This window comes from Nerophis ophidion, linkage group LG22 (genome assembly GCF_033978795.1).
Source record: "Nerophis ophidion isolate RoL-2023_Sa linkage group LG22, RoL_Noph_v1.0, whole genome shotgun sequence".
Taxonomy (NCBI): domain Eukaryota; kingdom Metazoa; phylum Chordata; class Actinopteri; order Syngnathiformes; family Syngnathidae; genus Nerophis; species Nerophis ophidion.
In genome coordinates, this window is record NC_084632.1 from 1,537,844 (window position 1) to 1,560,183 (window position 22,340).

General features: G+C 39.8%; 1 protein-coding gene across 10 annotated transcripts in view; it reads right to left on the reverse strand.

Annotated features, from left to right (window-relative positions):
- elavl4 (ELAV like neuron-specific RNA binding protein 4) overlaps positions 1–22,340 on the reverse strand; it is a 212,324-nt gene that overhangs the window by 8,732 nt on the left and 181,252 nt on the right. For 7 of the 10 annotated variants that reach the window (XM_061882973.1, XM_061882965.1, XM_061882964.1 and 4 more), the window contains 2 exons: positions 21,307–21,540; positions 12,182–12,220 (listed from right to left, as the gene is read on the reverse strand). In XM_061882973.1, coding sequence (XP_061738957.1) covers positions 12,182–12,220; positions 21,307–21,540 — 273 coding nt within the window. The remainder of the gene's footprint in view (positions 1–12,181; positions 12,221–21,306; positions 21,541–22,340) is intronic. The other 3 variants (XM_061882966.1, XM_061882968.1, XM_061882967.1) reach the window with 3 other exon arrangements.

Here is a 22,340-nt window from a genome sequence, read left to right on the forward strand (position 1 = left end):
GTGCAGTAGATTTATGTTTGAAGGCAGCGTGGAGTAGATTTATGTTTGAAGGCAGCGTGGAGTAGATTTATGTTTGAAGGCAGCGTGGAGTAGATTTATGTTTGAAGGCAGTGTGGAGTAGATTTATATTTGAAGGCAGCGTGGAGTAGATTTATATTTGAAGGCAGCGTGGAGTAGATTTATGTTTGAAGGCAGCGTGGAGTAGATTTATGTTTGAAGGCAGCGTGGAGTAGATTTATGTTTGAAGGCAGCGTGGAGTAGATTTATGTTTGAAGGCAGCGTGCAGTAGATTTATGTTTGAAGGCAGCGTGGAGTAGATTTATGTTTGAAGGCAGATTTATGTTTGAAGGCAGCGTGGAGTAGATTTATGTTTGAAGGCAGCGTGGAGTAGATTTATGTTTGAAGGCAGCGTGGAGTAGATTTATGTTTGAAGGCAGATTTATGTTTGAAGGCAGCGTGGAGTAGATTTATGTTTGAAGGCAGTGTGGAGTAGATTTATATTTGAAGGCAGCGTGGAGTAGATTTATATTTGAAGGCAGCGTGGAGTAGATTTATGTTTGAAGGCAGCGTGGAGTAGATTTATGTTTGAAGGCAGCGTGGAGTAGATTTATGTTTGAAGGCAGCGTGGAGTAGATTTATGTTTGAAGGCAGCGTGCAGTAGATTTATGTTTGAAGGCAGCGTGGAGTAGATTTATGTTTGAAGGCAGATTTATGTTTGAAGGCAGCGTGGAGTAGATTTATGTTTGAAGGCAGTGTGGAGTAGATTTATATTTGAAGGCAGCGTGGAGTAGATTTATATTTGAAGGCAGCGTGGAGTAGATTTATGTTTGAAGGCAGCGTGGAGTAGATTTATGTTTGAAGGCAGCGTGGAGTAGATTTATGTTTGAAGGCAGCGTGGAGTAGATTTATGTTTGAAGGCAGCGTGCAGTAGATTTATGTTTGAAGGCAGCGTGGAGTAGATTTATGTTTGAAGGCAGATTTATGTTTGAAGGCAGCGTGGAGTAGATTTATGTTTGAAGGCAGATTTATGTTTGAAGGCAGCGTGCAGTAGATTTATGTTTGAAGGCAGCGTGGAGTAGATTTATGTTTGAAGGCAGCGTGCAGTAGATTTATGTTTGAAGGCAGCGTGGAGTAGATTTATGTTTGAAGGCAGATTTATGTTTGAAGGCAGCGTGGAGTAGATTTATGTTTGAAGGCAGCGTGGAGTAGATTTATGTTGAAGGCAGCGTGGAGTAGATTTATGTTTGAAGGCAGCGTGGAGTAGATTTATGTTTGAAGGCAGCGTGGAGTAGATTTATGTTTGAAGGCAGATTTATGTTTGAAGGCAGCGTGGAGTAGATTTATGTTGAAGGCAGCGTGGAGTAGATTTATGTTTGAAGGCAGATTTATGTTTGAAGGCAGCGTGGAGTAGATTTATGTTTGAAGGCAGCGTGGAGTAGATTTATGTTTGAAGGCAGATTTATGTTTGAAGGCAGCGTGGAGTAGATTTATGTTTGAAGGCAGCGTGGAGTAGATTTATGTTTGAAGGCAGCGTGGAGTAGATTTATGTTTGAAGGCAGCGTGGAGTAGATTTATGTTTGAAGGCAGCGTGGAGTAGATTTATGTTTGAAGGCAGCGTGGAGTAGATTTATGTTTGAAGGCAGCGTGGAGTAGATTTATGTTTGAAGGCAGCGTGGAGTAGATTTATGTTTGAAGGCAGCGTGGAGTAGATTTATGTTTGAAGGCAGCGTGGAGTAGATTTATGTTTGAAGGCAGCGTGGAGTAGATTTATGTTTGAAGGCAGCGTGGAGTAGATTTATGTTTGAAGGCAGCGTGGAGTAGATTTATGTTTGAAGGCAGCGTGGAGTAGATTTATGTTTGAAGGCAGCGTGGAGTAGATTTATGTTGAAGGCAGCGTGGAGTAGATTTATGTTTGAAGGCAGCGTGGAGTAGATTTATGTTTGAAGGCAGCGTGGAGTAGATTTATGTTTGAAGGCAGCGTGGAGTAGATTTATGTTTGAAGGCAGTGTGGAGTAGATTTATGTTTGAAGGCAGCGTGGAGTAGATTTATGTTTGAAGGCAGTGTGGAGTAGATTTATGTTTGAAGGCAGCGTGGAGTAGATTTATGTTTGAAGGCAGCGTGGAGTAGATTTATGTTTGAAGGCAGCGTGGAGTAGATTTATGTTTGAAGGCAGCGTGGAGTAGATTTATGTTTGAAGGCAGCGTGGAGTAGATTTATGTTTGAAGGCAGTGTGGAGTAGATTTATGTTTGAAGGCAGCGTGGAGTAGATTTATGTTTGAAGGCAGTGTGGAGTAGATTTATGTTTGAAGGCAGCGTGGAGTAGATTTATGTTTGAAGGCAGCGTGGAGTAGATTTATGTTTGAAGGCAGCGTGGAGTAGATTTATGTTTGAAGGCAGCTTGGAGTAGATTTGTGTTTGAAGGCAGCGTGGAGTAGATTTATGTTTGAAGGCAGCGTGGAGTAGATTTATGTTTGAAGGCAGCGTGGAGTAGATTTATGTTTGAAGGCAGCGTGGAGTAGATTTATGTTTGAAGGCAGCGTGGAGTAGATTTATGTTTGAAGGCAGCGTGGAGTAGATTTATGTTTGAAGGCAGCGTGGAGTAGATTTATGTTTGAAGGCAGATTTATGTTTGAAGGCAGCGTGGAGTAGATTTATATTTGAAGGCAGCGTGGAGTAGATTTATATTTGAAGGCAGCGTGGAGTAGATTTATGTTTGAAGGCAGCGTGGAGTAGATTTATGTTTGAAGGCAGCGTGGAGTAGATTTATGTTTGAAGGCAGCGTGGAGTAGATTTATGTTTGAAGGCAGATTTATGTTTGAAGGCAGCGTGGAGTAGATTTATGTTTGAAGGCAGTGTGGAGTAGATTTATATTTGAAGGCAGCGTGGAGTAGATTTATATTTGAAGGCAGCGTGGAGTAGATTTATGTTTGAAGGCAGCGTGGAGTAGATTTATGTTTGAAGGCAGCGTGGAGTAGATTTATGTTTGAAGGCAGCGTGCAGTAGATTTATGTTTGAAGGCAGCGTGGAGTAGATTTATGTTTGAAGGCAGATTTATGTTTGAAGGCAGCGTGGAGTAGATTTATGTTTGAAGGCAGTGTGGAGTAGATTTATATTTGAAGGCAGCGTGGAGTAGATTTATATTTGAAGGCAGCGTGGAGTAGATTTATGTTTGAAGGCAGCGTGGAGTAGATTTATGTTTGAAGGCAGCGTGGAGTAGATTTATGTTTGAAGGCAGCGTGGAGTAGATTTATGTTTGAAGGCAGCGTGCAGTAGATTTATGTTTGAAGGCAGCGTGGAGTAGATTTATGTTTGAAGGCAGATTTATGTTTGAAGGCAGCGTGGAGTAGATTTATGTTTGAAGGCAGCGTGGAGTAGATTTATGTTTGAAGGCAGCGTGGAGTAGATTTATGTTTGAAGGCAGATTTATGTTTGAAGGCAGCGTGGAGTAGATTTATGTTTGAAGGCAGTGTGGAGTAGATTTATATTTGAAGGCAGCGTGGAGTAGATTTATATTTGAAGGCAGCGTGGAGTAGATTTATGTTTGAAGGCAGCGTGGAGTAGATTTATGTTTGAAGGCAGCGTGGAGTAGATTTATGTTTGAAGGCAGCGTGGAGTAGATTTATGTTTGAAGGCAGCGTGCAGTAGATTTATGTTTGAAGGCAGCGTGGAGTAGATTTATGTTTGAAGGCAGATTTATGTTTGAAGGCAGCGTGGAGTAGATTTATGTTTGAAGGCAGTGTGGAGTAGATTTATATTTGAAGGCAGCGTGGAGTAGATTTATATTTGAAGGCAGCGTGGAGTAGATTTATGTTTGAAGGCAGCGTGGAGTAGATTTATGTTTGAAGGCAGCGTGGAGTAGATTTATGTTTGAAGGCAGCGTGGAGTAGATTTATGTTTGAAGGCAGCGTGCAGTAGATTTATGTTTGAAGGCAGCGTGGAGTAGATTTATGTTTGAAGGCAGATTTATGTTTGAAGGCAGCGTGGAGTAGATTTATGTTTGAAGGCAGATTTATGTTTGAAGGCAGCGTGGAGTAGATTTATGTTTGAAGGCAGCGTGGAGTAGATTTATGTTTGAAGGCAGCGTGCAGTAGATTTATGTTTGAAGGCAGCGTGGAGTAGATTTATGTTTGAAGGCAGCGTGCAGTAGATTTATGTTTGAAGGCAGCGTGCAGTAGATTTATGTTTGAAGGCAGCGTGGAGTAGATTTATGTTTGAAGGCAGATTTATGTTTGAAGGCAGCGTGGAGTAGATTTATGTTTGAAGGCAGCGTGGAGTAGATTTATGTTGAAGGCAGCGTGGAGTAGATTTATGTTTGAAGGCAGCGTGGAGTAGATTTATGTTTGAAGGCAGCGTGGAGTAGATTTATGTTTGAAGGCAGATTTATGTTTGAAGGCAGCGTGGAGTAGATTTATGTTGAAGGCAGCGTGGAGTAGATTTATGTTTGAAGGCAGATTTATGTTTGAAGGCAGCGTGGAGTAGATTTATGTTTGAAGGCAGCGTGGAGTAGATTTATGTTTGAAGGCAGCGTGCAGTAGATTTATGTTTGAAGGCAGCGTGGAGTAGATTTATGTTTGAAGGCAGATTTATGTTTGAAGGCAGCGTGGAGTAGATTTATGTTTGAAGGCAGCGTGGAGTAGATTTATGTTGAAGGCAGCGTGGAGTAGATTTATGTTTGAAGGCAGCGTGGAGTAGATTTATGTTTGAAGGCAGCGTGGAGTAGATTTATGTTTGAAGGCAGATTTATGTTTGAAGGCAGCGTGGAGTAGATTTATGTTGAAGGCAGCGTGGAGTAGATTTATGTTTGAAGGCAGATTTATGTTTGAAGGCAGCGTGGAGTAGATTTATGTTTGAAGGCAGCGTGGAGTAGATTTATGTTTGAAGGCAGATTTATGTTTGAAGGCAGCGTGGAGTAGATTTATGTTTGAAGGCAGCGTGGAGTAGATTTATGTTTGAAGGCAGCGTGGAGTAGATTTATGTTTGAAGGCAGCGTGGAGTAGATTTATGTTTGAAGGCAGCGTGGAGTAGATTTATGTTTGAAGGCAGATTTATGTTTGAAGGCAGCGTGGAGTAGATTTATGTTTGAAGGCAGCGTGGAGTAGATTTATGTTTGAAGGCAGATTTATGTTTGAAGGCAGCGTGGAGTAGATTTATGTTGAAGGCAGCGTGCAGTAGATTTATGTTTGAAGGCAGCGTGGAGTAGATTTATGTTTGAAGGCAACGTGGAGTAGATTTATGTTGAAGGCAGCGTGGAGTAGATTTATGTTGAAGGCAGATTTATGTTTGAAGGCAGCGTGGAGTAGATTTATGTTTGAAGGCAGATTTATGTTTGAAGGCAGCGTGGAGTAGATTTATGTTTGAAGGCAGCGTGGAGTAGATTTATGTTTGAAGGCAGATTTATGTTTGAAGGCAGCGTGGAGTAGATTTATGTTGAAGGCAGCGTGCAGTAGATTTATGTTTGAAGGCAGCGTGGAGTAGATTTATGTTTGAAGGCAGCGTGGAGTAGATTTATGTTGAAGGCAGCGTGGAGTAGATTTATGTTTGAAGGCAGCGTGGAGTAGATTTATGTTTGAAGGCAGCGTGGAGTAGATTTATGTTTGAAGGCAGATTTATGTTTGAAGGCAGCGTGGAGTAGATTTATGTTTGAAGGCAGATTTATGTTTGAAGGCAGCGTGCAGTAGATTTATGTTGAAGGCGCCCTCGTCACCATTCTGCTGAAATAAATGCAGATGAAGGGTTTTTTTTTTTTTTACTTCCAGAGTTAAAATTGCAGAAAGCAACTGAATCTCATCGCAGTCGCTTTGTCGTCTTTTTCTTTCTCTCATTTTTTTCAATCCCCAGTTGACTTCACTTAATTGCCTTCCCTCCCCCCCCCCTAAGAAAAGTGTCGGTAAATGACAGGAATCATTTCCTGTGTCGTCTCTCAGCAAGAACAAGCTCGCCGTTACTTTCAGTGAAATTTCCGCTTTGCCTGAGCTGCCCGGGAAGACGCCTTGGATGGGCAGAATAGAAGAGTGGGAAGAGAAACGGAACGCGGGAAGCACTTTACGGCCTCATGCCTGTGAGAATCCTTCGCGCGACTCAAGCATGGAGGAGTGGGAGCTAACTGGACGAGCTGCGATGTGCTCTAACAACCACCAGGTGGCGATTAGAGCAGATAATACTGCATCACGTTAGACTCATTCATGTTGTTTTGGTTGCTACACTTCATCCCGTTCTGATCGATCAAAACACTGCCGGTTGTGCCAAATGCGTCGCTTCGTTGTTTTAGCGAACAATAAACCAGTTTGACAGCTGATTGGGTTTGTAGAGACAACATTTAGACAAAAGTGATTGAGCACGCCAGCATGGAGTGAAATTACTGCCTAAACACCAGCATGTTTGAGTTAAAAAAAACTATTTTCTTCAATTAAAAAATTAATCGCAACTAAAAAAGCTATTATCTGCAAGTAAAGAACTCTTCGCAAGAATCAAAACAATTTTCTTCAATTAAAAAACAATTCCCAACTAAAAAACAATTATCTGTAAGTAAAAAAACAATTCGCAAGTATGAAAGCATTTTTCGTCAATTAAAAAACAATTCCCAACTAAAAAACTATTTTCTTTAGGTAAAAAAAATGTTTTTCAATTAAAACAATTTTCTTCCAATAAAAAACGATTTGAAAGCATTTTCTTTTCTTTAATTAAAAAAAACAATTTGCAAGTATAAAACAAATTTCTTTAATTAAAAAACAATTCCCGAGCAAAAAAACTATTTTCTGCAAGTAAAAAAAAAATATTCACGAGCTAAAAAAAATGTTCTTTGATTGAAAAGATAAAAAAAAAGTAGAAGTAGAAAATATTTTTCTTCAATTACAAAAACAATTCACAACTATAAAATATATTTTCTGCAAGTGAAGAACTATTCGCAAGAATAAAAACAGTTTTCTTCAACTAAAAAACAATTTCAAAGTAAAAAACTTTTTTCTTAAAGTAAAAAAAATGTTTTCAATGAAAAAAAAATTGTAAGTAAAAAACTATTTTCTTCTATTAAAAAACAATTTGAAATAATTTTCTTTTCTTTTATTAAATAAATAAAATATTTTCTTCAATTAAAAACCAATCAACAAGTAAAAAACTATTTTTTGCAAGAAAAAATTTCATTTGCAAGCAAAAAAATATGTTCTTTGATTAAAAAAAGGTTTAAAAATAATGTAAATGTAAGTAAAAACAAAATTCTTCTATTAAAAAACTATTTTAAAGCACAATTATCAGCAAGTAAAAAACGATTCGCAAATATCAAAACAATGTTTCCACTAAAAATACAATTTGCACGTAAAAAACATTTTCTGCAAGTAAAAAAAGATTTCCAAGTAAAGAAAATCCCAAATTTCTTCAACTAAAACAAGATTTGTAAGCATTTTCTTTTTTTAATTAAAAAAGCAATTTGCACGTAAAAAACCCCAACAATTTTCTGAGAGTAAAAAAACAATTTGCAAGTATAAAAACAATAGTCTTCAATTAAAAAACAATTCCCGAGTAAAAAACTATTTTCTTTAAGTAAAAGCAAATGATTTTCAATGGAAAAAGAAAATTTTAAGTGAAAAAATAAATAAAAAATCTTCAATTAAAAAACGATTTGAAAGCATTATTTTCCTTTAATTAATAAAACAATTAGCAAGTTAAAAAAATATATTTTTTGCAAGTAAAAAACATTCACAAATATCCCCCCAAAATTTTCTCCACTTAAAATACAATTTACATGTAAACAAATATTTTCTTTAACTAAAAACGATTTTAAAGCATTTTCTTTTCTTTAATTAAAAAAGCAATTTGCATGTAAACAAATATTTTCTTTAATTAAAGACGATTTTAAAGCATTTTCTTTTCTTTAATTAAAAAAGCAATTTTCATGTAAAAAAAACAATTTTCTGCAAATAAAAAAACAATTTCCAAGTAAAGAAAACCCCAAATTTCTTCAATTAAAAACGATTTGCAAGTAAAAAAATAAAATAAAAATGTGCAAGTGCATTTTATGCAAGTATAAAAACAACTTTCTGCAAGTTAAAACTTTTGGCAGTAATATTCCACGCGTAATTGTCACTCTACACCAACAGGTGGTGCTGCGGAGTCCATTTAAAGCCGTCGTTATTTGCGCATGGTGCCGTCCACCAAACAAAACAAAACAAAGAAGAAGAAGCAGGGTGGGAGTCAAATGGCGGACGAAGACGGCGGAAACTTACAGGTTGAGCTTGCTTCCCCTTTCTCACATTTGTGTGTGTTTTGGCAGTAATTTCACTCCAATGCATGGCATGGAAACAGGAGTTCAGAACATTCCGTTAGAGTTAAGCAACTTTGCTGACTCGGCATGGTCGGGTCTAACCCCTCGCTGCCAACGCATCTGTGGCGCTGCCTGCGTCAACGACAACAATGGTCGCCGGCTATGCGACACCTAGCATGTGTGGCGGCGAGAAAAGACAAGGAGACGTGACAGGACAAATGGACAAAAGGAGACAAGGGGACATGACAGGACGAATGGACAAAAGGAGACATGACAGGACAAATGGACAAAAGGAGACAAGGAGACATGACAGGACAAATGGACAAAAGGAGACGAGGAGACATGACAGGACGAATGGACAAAAGGAGACATGACAGGAAAAATGGACAAAAGGAGACAAGGAGACATGACAGGACAAATGGACAAAAGGAGACAAGGAGACATGACAGGACAAATGGACAAAAGGAGACGAGGAGAAATGACAGGACGAATGGACAAACGGAGACATGACAGGACAAATGGACAAAAGGAGACAAGGAGACATGACAGGACAAAAGGAGACAAGGAGACATGACAGGACAAATGGACAAAAGGAGACATGACAGGACAAATGGACAAAAGGAGACATGGAGACATGACAGGACAAATGGACAAAAGGAGACATGGAGACATGACAGGACAAATGGACAAAAGGAGACGAGGAGAAATGACAGGACGAATGGACAAACGGAGACATGACAGGACAAATGGACAAAAGGAGACAAGGAGACATGACAGGACAAAAGGAGACAAGGAGACATGACAGGACAAATGGACAAAAGGAGACATGACAGGACAAATGGACAAAAGGAGACATGGAGACATGACAGGACAAATGGACAAAAGGAGACAAGGAGACATGACAGGACAAATGGACAAAAGGAGACATGACAGGACAAATGGACAAAAGGAGACATGGAGACATGACAGGACAAATGGACAAAAGGAGACATGGAGACATGACAGGACAAATGGACAAAAGGAGACGAGGAGACATGACAGGACAAATGGACAAAAGGAGACATGACAGGACAAATGGACAAAAGGAGACATGGAGACATGACAGGACAAATGGAGACAAGGAGACATGGAGACATGACAGGACAAATGGACAAATGGACAAAAGGAGACATGGAGACATGACAGGACACATGGACAAATGGACAAAAGGAGACAAGGAGACATGACAGGAAAAATGGACACAAGGAGACAAGGAGACATGACAGGACAAATGGACAAAAGGAGACAAGGAGACATGACAGGACAAATGGACACAAGGAGACAAGGAGACATGACAGGACAAATGGACAAAAGGAGACAAGGAGACATGACAGGACAAATGGACAAAAGGAGACAAGACAGGACAAATGGACAAAAGACGCATGAAGGCAGCCGGCGCAACGCGGGCGGAGGCGGAGTTATCGGCGCTGAAACACTTCCTGTTTCTGGCGGGGATTCAGGTTGGCTCAGACGGATCGCTCGATACCTGGGAGGTGTTTGTCCACTCACCAAGTGCACTTAGTGGGACATGGAGTGTCCCACCAAGTGCACTTAGTGGGACATACAGTGCACACTTTTTTCTACTCCCACTTATTTTCAATAATGTATCTCAAACCGATACGACACCGATTTTGGAGTAGTGAGTATTGGCCAATACCGATGGTGATCCCATACGATACCAGCAAAAATCATAAACACTTGTATTATTTTGTAGTGTAGAGTGTAGATGTGCCGCTTGGCCGGTGATCAGTTTTGGCTGATTTTTGAAAAAACAAAATCAAAGTACGTAATCGCCACTACCTGTCGATGAATGCCTTTTAATGCCCCGCTGTCCGGCACTGAATTGAATTTTTAGTACGCGTTTGCCTTGGAAACATGATTGTGTAAGCAATAATTAACTAAACTTATTTGATACTTGTTTATACTGACAAATGTGCTGATGTAGATATTTTTTCTGAATGCTTAGCTGTTGCGTAGCTGCTAGTTCCTAGTGGCCTATTTTTGGTAAATGACTAAAACACAAGAACATACCTTATTATTGTGCACTTTTTGAGGACATTTAGATGTGAACTGGCTGTTCCGCTTTGCACAAGTAAATACGCTGCAGGACTGCTAGCATCGGAAAAGTTCAGATACTCACATTACTTAATTTTTTTTGGCTGATATCGGATCAATGTCTGATATCAATTACCCGTATCCTAGGGATGTGCCGGTTGGCTGGTGATCTGTTTCGACTGATTAAAAAAAAAACAAAAAAACTAAGGCACGTAATCGCCACTGCCTATCGATGAATGCCTTTTAATGCCCCGCTGTCCGGCACTGAATTTAATTTCTAGTACGCGTTTGCCTTGGAAACGTGATTGTGTAAGCAATAATTAACTACACCTTTTTGATACTTGTTTATACTGACAAATGTGCTGATGTGGACATTTATTCTAAATGCTTAGCTGTTGCGTAGCTGCGAGTTCCCAGTGGCATATTTTTGTGCACTTTTTGAGGACATTTAGATGTGAACTGGCTGTTCCGCTTTGCACAAGTAAACACGCTGCAGGACCGCTAGCATCGGAAAAGTTCAGATACTCACATTACTAAATTTTTTTGCTGATGTCAGATCAATGTCTGATATCAATTACCCGTATCCTAGGGATGTGCCGGTTGGCTGGTGATCAGTTTCAACTGATTTGTGAAAAAAAAACAAAAAACTAAGGCACGTAATCGGCAATGCCTATCGATGAATGCCTTTTAATGCCCCGCTGTCCGGCACTGTATTTAATTTGAATCCCCCTGCTGAAAGGCGACAAGCAGCTAAATGTGTGTGAATTTGCTCCACTAAGTAAATCATAATCACCTCCATTCTAGCAAATAGTCTGTATTTTTTAGTATCCTAAGTATCCTAATCAAGGACGACGCTAAACATGTTACACAGCCATACCAAGCAGGAGCAGGAATGTTAATGACTAAGCTAACTGCTAAGCAATAATTAAGTGATTAGCAAAGGTGAAGACGTGTCGATGGTGGCGCGTTACAGCAGAAAGTAAGCAGTTAATAACATAAAATGAATAAGCAGATTAATAAGAGTTAGAGGGAGCGTAATATAAGGAGTGTTGGTGAGTCAGCATTGTCCCAGACACGTAAGATACATCCATTGATGGTGTCGACACCAAGGGTAATATCATTATATGATTGATAATAAAGTGATATTTGTATTTATTTGTAGTTTGTGTTCATGTTCAGGGAATAATTACCTGGACACAGGAGGACTTTTTGGAGCAAAAACTAAAGGATTTCATTTAATAGTTTTTGTTTACGTATTGTTTACTATTGACTTACTCAAATGCTTGTGTGTAATACAAGAAAGAATAAAGAACTAGTTTAAATATTGTGTTGATATTGTTAGACGGTAAATAGCACTGGCCATTGAAACCTGGACTTATATTTAACATGTGATTGGTATCGGTATTGGTATCGGCCGATCTCACTCATGGATGATCGGTATCGGAATTGGCAGCAAAAAACAACAACCTTATTTATATCTTTTTTTGTTTTTTCCTGGGCGAGGACGCCGCGACAAGGCTGCGGAACCTGAATCCCCACAGGACAAAGAAAAAAAGGAACATCTAGAAATCAAAGTGGAGAATAAATCCATTCTGTGGACAGAAAGAAGCCAAACAACCATCCAAACAATACCAGCACGCCTCAGAATCAGCAAAACAAAGCAAATCCATCACCACTTAAAACAAACACAAACACTTCATTGCTACATTGAAAAAAAAAAAAGACTTTTAAGAGTTGCGGAACTGAAAGTGACAAGGCAAAGAACAAGAATTAACTGAAAATGTATATATATATATATGTATATATGTATATATCTGGCATTGAATTACCTCTTCACGCCATAGGCCATATTAAGCAAATTGTCCAGCCTGTAAGAGAAGGAGGGTTCTGGGGTTAATGGCGGGCCAGATGGTTGACTTGCTCAATGGAACTCAAGTTCTTGTGTTAGACTTCGCCCATTACACCGAGGAGCCCTCAAGCAGCAGAAGAACCAAACACCGAGTGCTTCGCATCAAACAAGGAGTGCACAGGCAGCAGTCATGTGACCAGGAAGTGGCTCTGTCTGCTTTACCGGGAGAGGGCGGGATCAAACGGTCTGATGGAGGGTTCTGTCGGTGTAATGGCTCGGCGAGGGAGGGATGAGAATGTTCCAGGTAAACAGGTGTGTGTGTGTGTGTGTGTGTGTGTGTGTGTGTGTGTTCTTGTTGTTCCGACCTTGTTGGGACATCAACAAGGAAAAGTTCTGTCCATGTGAGGACCGGTGAACAAGTTAGGACATACATTTACTTGTGCAGCCCTTTGAGACACTTGTCATTTTAGGGCTATATAAATAAACATTTAATGATTGAAATCATGTTCACAATACAGAAAACCATCGCATTTAATAGAGAGCCAAATACTAGAGTCCGTGAACATTGCTCCAAAGTCAGGATTTTTGGTTGATTTAATGTGCATCCAAAAGTAAACAAAGCAAAGGCAGCAAGATATGATAAAAGAAGTTAAAGAAAGACTTAACTGTTCATCATTGAAAAAAACCCGCCAGTTGAACAGCTGATTTGACTACTTCCGGTGCGGACGTAAGACCACCCGGGTCCCCAGGTGAGCGTAGGAGGAACAAATACACCACGGTACTAAGCAAGGCAAGGGAACTTTATTTATGTAGCATGTTTACAACAATTTTAAAATTGAACCAAAGTGCTGGTTTACAGGTTAAAAAGCGATGAACAAAAACAAAACAAAGAACATAAACAATGCATAAGCTAAAAAAAATAGTGCAAAAGAAACATGGTGAAGGGATTTGGACAAAAACTAAAAGTGCAGGATGAAAATAATGAAATAATAAAAGTGCGACAAATTGAATAATAAAAAAAATACAAAGTCTATAGTGGCCATTAATAGTTAGCTTCTACAGTAAAATTATGATGTTTGTCCTAATTCTGTCAAGTACAATTCTGATTATTACTACAATATTGCCAACATTTGAAAATTCCCTTATAAAATTGTGACTTTTGTCGAGTAAAATTACGAATTTTCTTGAAATTGCCAAAATGTTCAGCTTTTCTTGTAGAATCGCGACTGTTATTGAGTAAAATAATTTTGCCAGGTAAAATTTGCATTCTAATTATGATGTTGCCAAAATTTGAAAGTTGCCTTATAAAATTGTGACTTTTGTCGAGATAAACGACGATTCTTTTCATAAAATTGCCAACATTTTCAGCATTTCTTGTAAATTCCCGACTATTATTGAGCAAAATTCCAACTTTTATCACAATATTGCACAAATGTATAAATGGGTTGTACTTTTCTACCTTCAAGGTACTCAAAGCGCTTTGACACCACTTCCACATTCACACACTGATGGAGGGAGCTGCCATGCAAGGCGCCAACCAGCACCCATCAGGAGCAAGGGTGAAGTGTCTTGCTCAAGGACACTACGGACGTGAACCGATCCAGTGAGAGCTGAAGATCCCGGTCAGATGAAGCCATCAGGACCACATCATCTGCAAAAAGCAGAGACCTAATCCTGCAGCCACCAAACCGGAACCCCTCAACACCTTGACTGCACCTAGAAATTCTGTCCATAAAAGTTCTGAACAGAATGGGTGACAAAGGACAGCCTTGGCGGAGTCCAACCCTCACTGGAAACATGTCCGACACTGGACCAAGGTCTGACACTGATCATACAGGAAGTGGACCGCCACAATCAGACAGTCCCATACCCCATACTCTCTGAGCACTCCCCACAGGACTTCCCGAGGGACACGGTCCAATGCCTTCTCCAAGTCCACAAAGCACATGTAGACTGGTTGGGCAAACTCCCATGCACCCTCAAGAACCCTGCCCAGAGTATAGAGCTGGTCCACAGTTTCACGACCAGGACCAAAACCACACTGTTCCTCCTGAATCCGAGGTTGGACTATCCGACGTAGCCTCCTCTCCAGTACACCTGAATAAACCTTACCGGGAAGGCTGAGGAGTGGACTTTAGAGACTATTATTGATAATACTCTCCTAAGTGAAATGATAAAGTCCGTAATACACGGCATCTTTTGGATGAAGCAAAGAAAGACCGAGGAATTAATGAGGAAAGGAGAAGGCAGATATCGAGCATGCTCAGAAGAGAGGAAGTCAGAGACATCTGCTGGGTCGCAGGAACAACCTGCTCCTGATTGGCAGACAGATATAGCAGCAGCAGACATCCTCCAGCCCAAACAAACAATACAACCTTTGTTTGCGCTCGTTAGAGGAAGATTAGGCGCTTTTGTGCTTGTCCCTTTTTCTGGGAAACAAGAACAAAATCTGTCGGGTTGTAATTGCTTCCTGCCCGGGAAATAATAAGGAACATTTGCTAATTAGTGCCATTAGTTAAAGGGCCAAAAGTGGGAGTGGGGTTGCAGGGCTCCGTGTGTTATTGCTCCAGTCTGTACTGGACCAGGACTTTACAGGCCTTCTTCATGGTGTGTTATTGCTCCAGTCTGTACTGGACCAGGACTTTACAGGCCTTCTTCATGATGTGTTATTGCTCTAGTCTGTACTGGACCAGGACTTTACAGGCCTTCTTCATGATGTGTTATTGCTCTAGTCTGTACTGGACCAGGACTTTACAGGCCCTCTTCATGATGTGTTATTGCTCCAGTCTGTACTGGACCAGGACTTTACAGGCCTTCTTCATGGTGTGTTATTGCTCCAGTCTGTACTGGACCAGGACTTTACAGGCCTTCTTCATGATGTGTTATTGCTCCAGTCTGTACTGGACCAGGACTTTACAGGCCTTCTTCATGATGGACAACTTTAATACACTGCCCAGCTCAACCATGCACAAGAAAAACCATGACCTCCCCCAAGACTTTAGCACAGGGGTGTCCAAAGGGCAGCCAGGGGGCCTTTTAGGACCCCTAGTTTATCATTAAGCGGCCCACGGCACAATCGTTAGCGTTCAAATATTAGCATGCTAGCTTTTTTTGTGCTAATTTTGCAGGTATACATCTCAGCGAGAAATATTTTCTTACTTGACGAATGATACCTGTTAGCATGCTAGCATTTTATTTATTTATTTATTTTTATTTTTTGTGCCAATTTTGTTATATTTATTTTATTACTTTATGCATGCTAATGTTAGCATTTATTTATTTATTTTATTCATTTTATTGTTAGCATTTATTTACTTTTGGTACTTGATGCATGCTAATGTTTGCATTTATTTATTTAATTTATTGTTAGCATTTATTTATTTATTTATTTTGTTACTTGAAACATGCTGATGTTGGCATTTGTTTATTTAATTTATTTATTTTGGTACTTGATACATGTTGATGTTAGGATTTGTTTATTTATTTATTTACTTATTTATTTTATTGTTGGCATTTATTCATTTTGGTACTTGATGCATGCTAATATTAGCATTTATTTATTCAATTTATTTATTTTATTGTTAGCATTTATTTATTTTGGAACTTGATGCATGCTAATGTTAGCATTTATTTATTTTATTTTTCGCATGTTTTTATTAATCTATTTTGGTACTTAATGCATGCTAATGTTGGCATTTATTTATTAAATTTTTTTTATTGTTAGCAATGATTTGTTTATTTATTTTGGTACTTGATACATGTTAATGTTAGCATTTATTTATTTTATTCATTTATTTTATTGTTAGCATTTATTTATTTATTTATTCTTGTATCTGATGCATGCTAGTATTAGCATTTATTTATTTAATGTATTTATTTTATTGTTAATATTTATTGATTTATTTATTTCATTGTTAGTATTGATGGATTTATTTATTTTGGTACTTGATGCATGCTAGTGTTTAGCATTTATTTATTTAATTTATTTATTTTATTGTTTTTATTTATTTATTTATTTATTTTATTGTTAGCATTGATGGATTTATTTATTTTGGTACTTGATGCATGTTAACGTCAGCATTTATTTATTTATTTTATTGTTAGCAATTATTTATTTTGGTTCCTAATGCATACTAGTGTTAGCAGTAATTTATTTTATTTAGTTATTCTATTGTTAGCATTTATTTATTTATTTATTTCTGTACTTGATGCATGCTTATGTTAGCATGCTAGCATCATAAACAATTTTTTCGAGCACATACCTCAGATGAATGTATTTTGGTACTCAACACATATTACCGTTAGAATTTTAACATGCTAACACTAAATAGCTTGTCAATCTAATCTAGCAGGTATAGTGTCATATGTTTTCATATTTCATTAATATTAACTGTAAGTATTCCATTGTTAGCATGCTATCTTTTTTTGATAAATATTTCAGGCACGTTAGCATGCTAGTATTTTAAACACATTTTTCGGGCACACACCTCAGAGTAATATATTTTGGTACTTGACATGTTATAGTTAGAATTTTAACATGCTAACATTGATCATAATGCTATCTTTTTAATCTAATTTAGCAGTTATAGTGTCATTCATTTTGGTATTTCACTAATGTTAACTGCAAGTATTCTATTGTTAGCATGTTAGCATAGTGCTGTTAGCATGCTATCTTTTTGTGTGTGACAATTTTGTCTCTATACACCTCAGTCATACTTTCAGGCAGGTTAGCATGCTAGCATTTTAAACACATTTTTCGGGCACACAGGGACGGCGTGGCGCAGTGGAAGAGTGGCCGTGCGCAACCCGAGGGTCACTGGTTCAAATCCCACCTAGAACCAACCTCGTCACGTCCGTTGTGTCCTGAGCAAGACACTTCACCCTTGCTCCTGATGGGTGCTGGTTGGCGCCTTGCATGGCAGCTCCCTCCATCAGTGTGTGAATGTGTGTGTGAATGGGTAAATGTGGAAGTAGTGTCAAAGCGCTTTGAGTACCTTGAAGGTAGAAAAGCGCTATACAAGTACAACCCATTTACATGTCAGAGTAGTATATTTTGGTACTTGACAAATATTACAGTTAGCATTTTAGCATGCTAACATTAATTATAATGCCAGCAGGTATAGTTTTATATGGTTTAGTATTTTACTAATGCTAACTGCAAACATGCCGTTGTTAGCATGTTAGCATAGAGCTGTTAGAATGCTATTTTTTTTGTTTTTTTTAGCCAATTTTGTCCGTCTCCACCTCAGTCATGTTTTTGGGATTTGATGCATGCTAACAATAGCATGCTAGCATTTCAGGCACATTTTTCAGGGACACATCTCAGGGTAATATATTTTGCTACTTGACCATTCGTCAGTAAATTCACCCAAACGTCACCGCGGAGTTATCGAGTCCGTTTAGCTGATTGGATAGCGAGCCTCCGCAGCTAGCGGGTCCAGGACGATAACTTCTGTTTTGTTTAATCGGCCGTTTTACTGCCGTGTTACAGGCACTGTTTTGGAAACAATTAAGTCAATATACATTTACCAAATTTTTCTGTGTAAATAACTCATTTATACAGATGGTTTTATAATATATATGATAAAATATTATTTTTCCCTAAAATTTGCAGCTTTATATGGTTGTGCTGGAAAACACAGTACTTGGCCAACAAATACACGTTTTTACCTGCGCCACGCCTGCCGTCTCTGCGTCCCGGGGTCACGCTTCAAGCTTTGCTTGCACGAGCCTGACAGCAACCGAGGCCGCCTCATTTTGAATACGATCAACTAAAAAATGGCCACTTGCAGGCCGCCTCTCAAATCCAAAGTGTGGTGGTTTCGGCGGCGACGGAGTGGCAGGACGCGGCGACGGAGCGGCGGGACGCGGCGAGGCGGCATCCTGCCGTTGTGACTTGTGATGAGAAGCGGCAGATCTCCCGCCGAGCCTGTAAATTGGCTTGGCGTATCACAGACATGCAGACACGCTACATCGCTCAGGTGTCACACCGGGAAAGGGGGGAAAAAATATACTTTCCCTCCGCCGACTTTGAGGGAGAAGAAACATCGCAGCCGACTTAGTGTCATTGAAAGAGAGAGCGAGGGGAATTTGTGTGTTTTGTGACCATTGAAGTCGTGTCTTTTTTTTTGTTGTCGGCGCAGGGGGACAAAATGGAACTCTTAGGAATGAGGTGACAATAATTCGAAGAAACGTAAGAAATGAGCACAAACAGAGTGAAAATGAGCATGAAAGGGAGTTTAGTTCTTAACCTTTTTCACCTCGGGGCCCAATTGTCCACTACAAGAAGGACCGGGACCCATTAAAGTATTAACACTGACTTAGTAATCCAACTCCTGCGATGAGGTGGCGACTTGTCCAGAGTCTCCGGGTAGGAGGTTGCGGAGGAGAGGTGTGTATTGCAGCGTCCCGGAAGAGTTAGTGCTGCAGGGGTTTCTGGGTTCTGTCGTGTTTATGTTGTGTTACAGTGAAGATGTTCTCCCGAAATGTGTTTATCATTCTTGTTTGGTGTGGGTTCACAGTGTAGCGCATATTTGTAAGTTTTAAATTGGTTTATACGGCCACCCTCAGTGTGACCTGTATGGCTGTTGACCAAGTATGCCTTGCATTCACTTGTGTGTGTGAAAAGCCGTAGATATTATGCGACTGGGCCGGCACACAAAGGCAATGCCTTTAAGGTTTATCGGCGCTCAGTACTTCTCCCTATGGCCGTGTACCACTCCGCACAGCGGTGTCTTTAAAAAGTAATTAATCATTACCGATATCACATTTTAACGCATTTATCGGGCGATAATATCAACGGTCCTATATTATCGGACATATGTTTAGGCACAACATTGCCCTTCATTTTAGACTGATCTTTCAACCCGAAGCAGAAGTATCGTTCTGTCCTCTGGCCGTCCATAGCGTTCTACTCGTACGGAGTCTTCATCCATCACTCCGAGTAACATTTGCAAGTTTTTCAATATAACCAAAACAATTCCGACCTACTAAACCTTTAAATGTGTGATGTCTGTAGGAGTGTTTTGACGTATATTTGTACGTTCAGTTGTAATGTCAATTCTACTTTTTTTTTAAAACCGATACCGATCATTTCTGACATCACATTTTAACGCATTTATCGGCCGAGAATATCAGCAGTCTGATATTATCGGGCATATCTAGGCGACATCTTTTGGAGTGCTACATTGCCCTTCTGTTTCGACTGATCTTTCAACCCGAAGAAGAAGTATCGTTCTGTCCTCTGGCCATCCATAGCGTTCTACTCGTACGGAGTCTTCATCCATCACTCCGAGCAACATTTGCAAGTTTTTCAATATAACCAAAACAATTCTTACCTACTCAAGTGTCCCATGTGTGATGTCCGTAGGAGTGTTTTCACGCATATTTGTACGTGCTGTCGTAATGTCAATTCTACTTTTTTAAAACCGATACCGATAATTTCCAATATTACATTTCAAAGCATTTATTGGCTGATAACATCGGACATCTCCGATTACAATTGAGCAACAAGTATCTTTAAGAAACTCTGGTATACCGAGAACCGATGGCGTCTGCATTTCTTAACCCAGCAAACAATGCAATGAGGTCTTTCAAACCCGAGTTGGCGTCGTGGTACAAATCACTGAAGGATGGGAGTTTTATGTCCATGGAGGACAAATTCTTTCAGTCAATGCATTGTTGCCCAAGGGTTCAGGAAATAGCAGGGTGATGAAACCAAGGGAAACACACACACAAACACAAATGTGAACGACAGAACCCCCACAGTCTCGTATGAAGCTTCCCTTCTCTGATGTCGGTAAACCGGCGCTATACTGAGACCTGCACCTGGTGCTGAGTTCACACCTGGTGTGTAAATAAACCGTTGGACAAGAGAAACCTTGAGAAGATAGCACTTTGCCCGAGATGTCGCTTTAGCATCAGTGTTTAGGACGGAACATACACGGATCCAGCTGACAAGAGGATTCACGTTGGATACCACAGACTTCAAAGACAAACTTCAAAGACAACCTACGCAGTCCAGTACTGTGCGGCGGTCCAAGGCTACCATTAAACTCATAGACTGAACTTGGATGTCACACAACACCAGGGATGGTACCTTTCACGTTTGAATCCATACCGATTTTGTGCTGGTGTTAAAATATTGTATTAATTCAATACAAAAATGATGTATTTATCATTTAACAGTAAGCTGATTATGATAACTGCCCAGCCCAGTCGGGGACGGCGTGGCGCGGTCGGGAGAGTGGCCCGTGCCAGCAACCCTGAGGGTTCCTGGTTCGATCCCCACCTTCTACCAACCTCGTGACACCTGTTGTGTCCTTGAGCAAGACTCCTGATTGGTCGTGGTTAAAGTACCAATGATTGTCTCACACACACACACACACACACACACACACACACACACACACACACACACACACACACACACACACACACACATGTATATATACATATGTGTGTGTGTGTATATAAACATATAGGTTTCCCTGCTCTTCAGGGGATTTTTATATTTATATAAAAAAAAATGTTATTAAAAAATCCCCTGAAGAGCAGGGACATCTGCGAAACAGGCTTGTAGGGATGAAATAGCCTTTGTGCTTTTTCCTGACCTAACGTGTATATATAATTGGTAGGTGTAATAATATATAATTTCTTTTGAAATCGATTTAGGAAAATTATGACTTGATTTAGCATCGGGTTAAAAAAATAAGGATCGTGATTCGAATATGAATCGATTTTTCTGTGCACCCCTCAATTATCTTGCAGTATTATCACCTGCTGTCAATCAACACCTCATCCACTTTGCACTTTTACGTAAATAGAGGCCTCACTCACTTCCTGTTTACGACCTTGTGACCAATAAGGCAAGAGAGTGACGTCACGTGACTTGTTTTGATGGATCTGGGATTTTCCGTGTATGAAAAGGAAACCAAAACCATCGGGGGAAAAGAAACCGAATTCAGACCAGAACAGGACCTTTGTAATGAATACAGAGCTGTGGTTGAAGTGTGATAAGTATGTGTATCAGTGTCATTGGCCAAGGTTGGGAAAGTCCACTAAGCTGAAAAATAACTCAGAATTGAAGCTCCTTCCAGTACTCACCTGAACCTCTGAGCCTGGTGGTGCAGGGGGCCCGGGTATCGGCGGTTGGGGGACTGGTAGAGTTGCGACAGGAGGGCCTGGCTGGTCTTCTGGCTGGGATTGTTGGCAAACTTGACCGTGATGGGCTCAGCTGCACCTGATGGCTTCTGTCCGTTCAGACCCTTGATGGCCTCCTCAGCTTCTATCCTCTTATCAAAGCGGATGAAACCCACACCTCGGGAGCCGCCTGTGGGGCCAGCAGGTCACAAAACAAACAAAGGCGCACTTTTACTTCACATGGTTGACAAGCGACAATGCACGGTCAAAATAAAAGTAGCAACGTTTCTCCATTTGCAGTAATCCCCAGAATTGTATCTGAAAAAACAACATTGCTATTGTTTTCCCAAGGACACTAATTTGCTGTGAAAACCAGCACACCTTTTATGAACTGCTTTCAATGTAATATATTGTTTTAAGATCAACATCTCAGCAACTTCTTAAAGTTGCTGAAATGTTGCGAGAACCATTCATGACACGATGGGAATATTGAACACGAAATCAATGACTGAAGTGACAAACTTGCCATCCAAACAATACACCGTTTGTTGACAAGAAGATATGACAGCCATGGAAGTGCATTCAATCTCTTTGTTACCCAAAAGAAGACGCAACCAAGATCCGAAGGCGCTGGCGTCATAGCCGGCACACTGCCACTGCTAACGGCTAAAGCTAAACAAACACGACTCCGTTGAAACCCTCAATGATGACTTCACTCGCCAACAAGCCACGCCTTTTAGAAGCACACACACATTATATGAAATATATTTCAACTGCAAATACCAGACAGTTGAAGTTTTTGTTCAATAATAACTTGCTCTAGTAATTAATTACATTTATTGAAGAGTAATTCCGTCAGTAGTTCAATTGCTTTTTTGGTAAAGTATTGAACTATAATTCATTCATTTTTAAAATGTAATTTTCAGAACACTGCTTTTAAAAAACAAACAAAATAAAAACAAAACATGGCTAATAACAAATATTAATACAATTTGTCA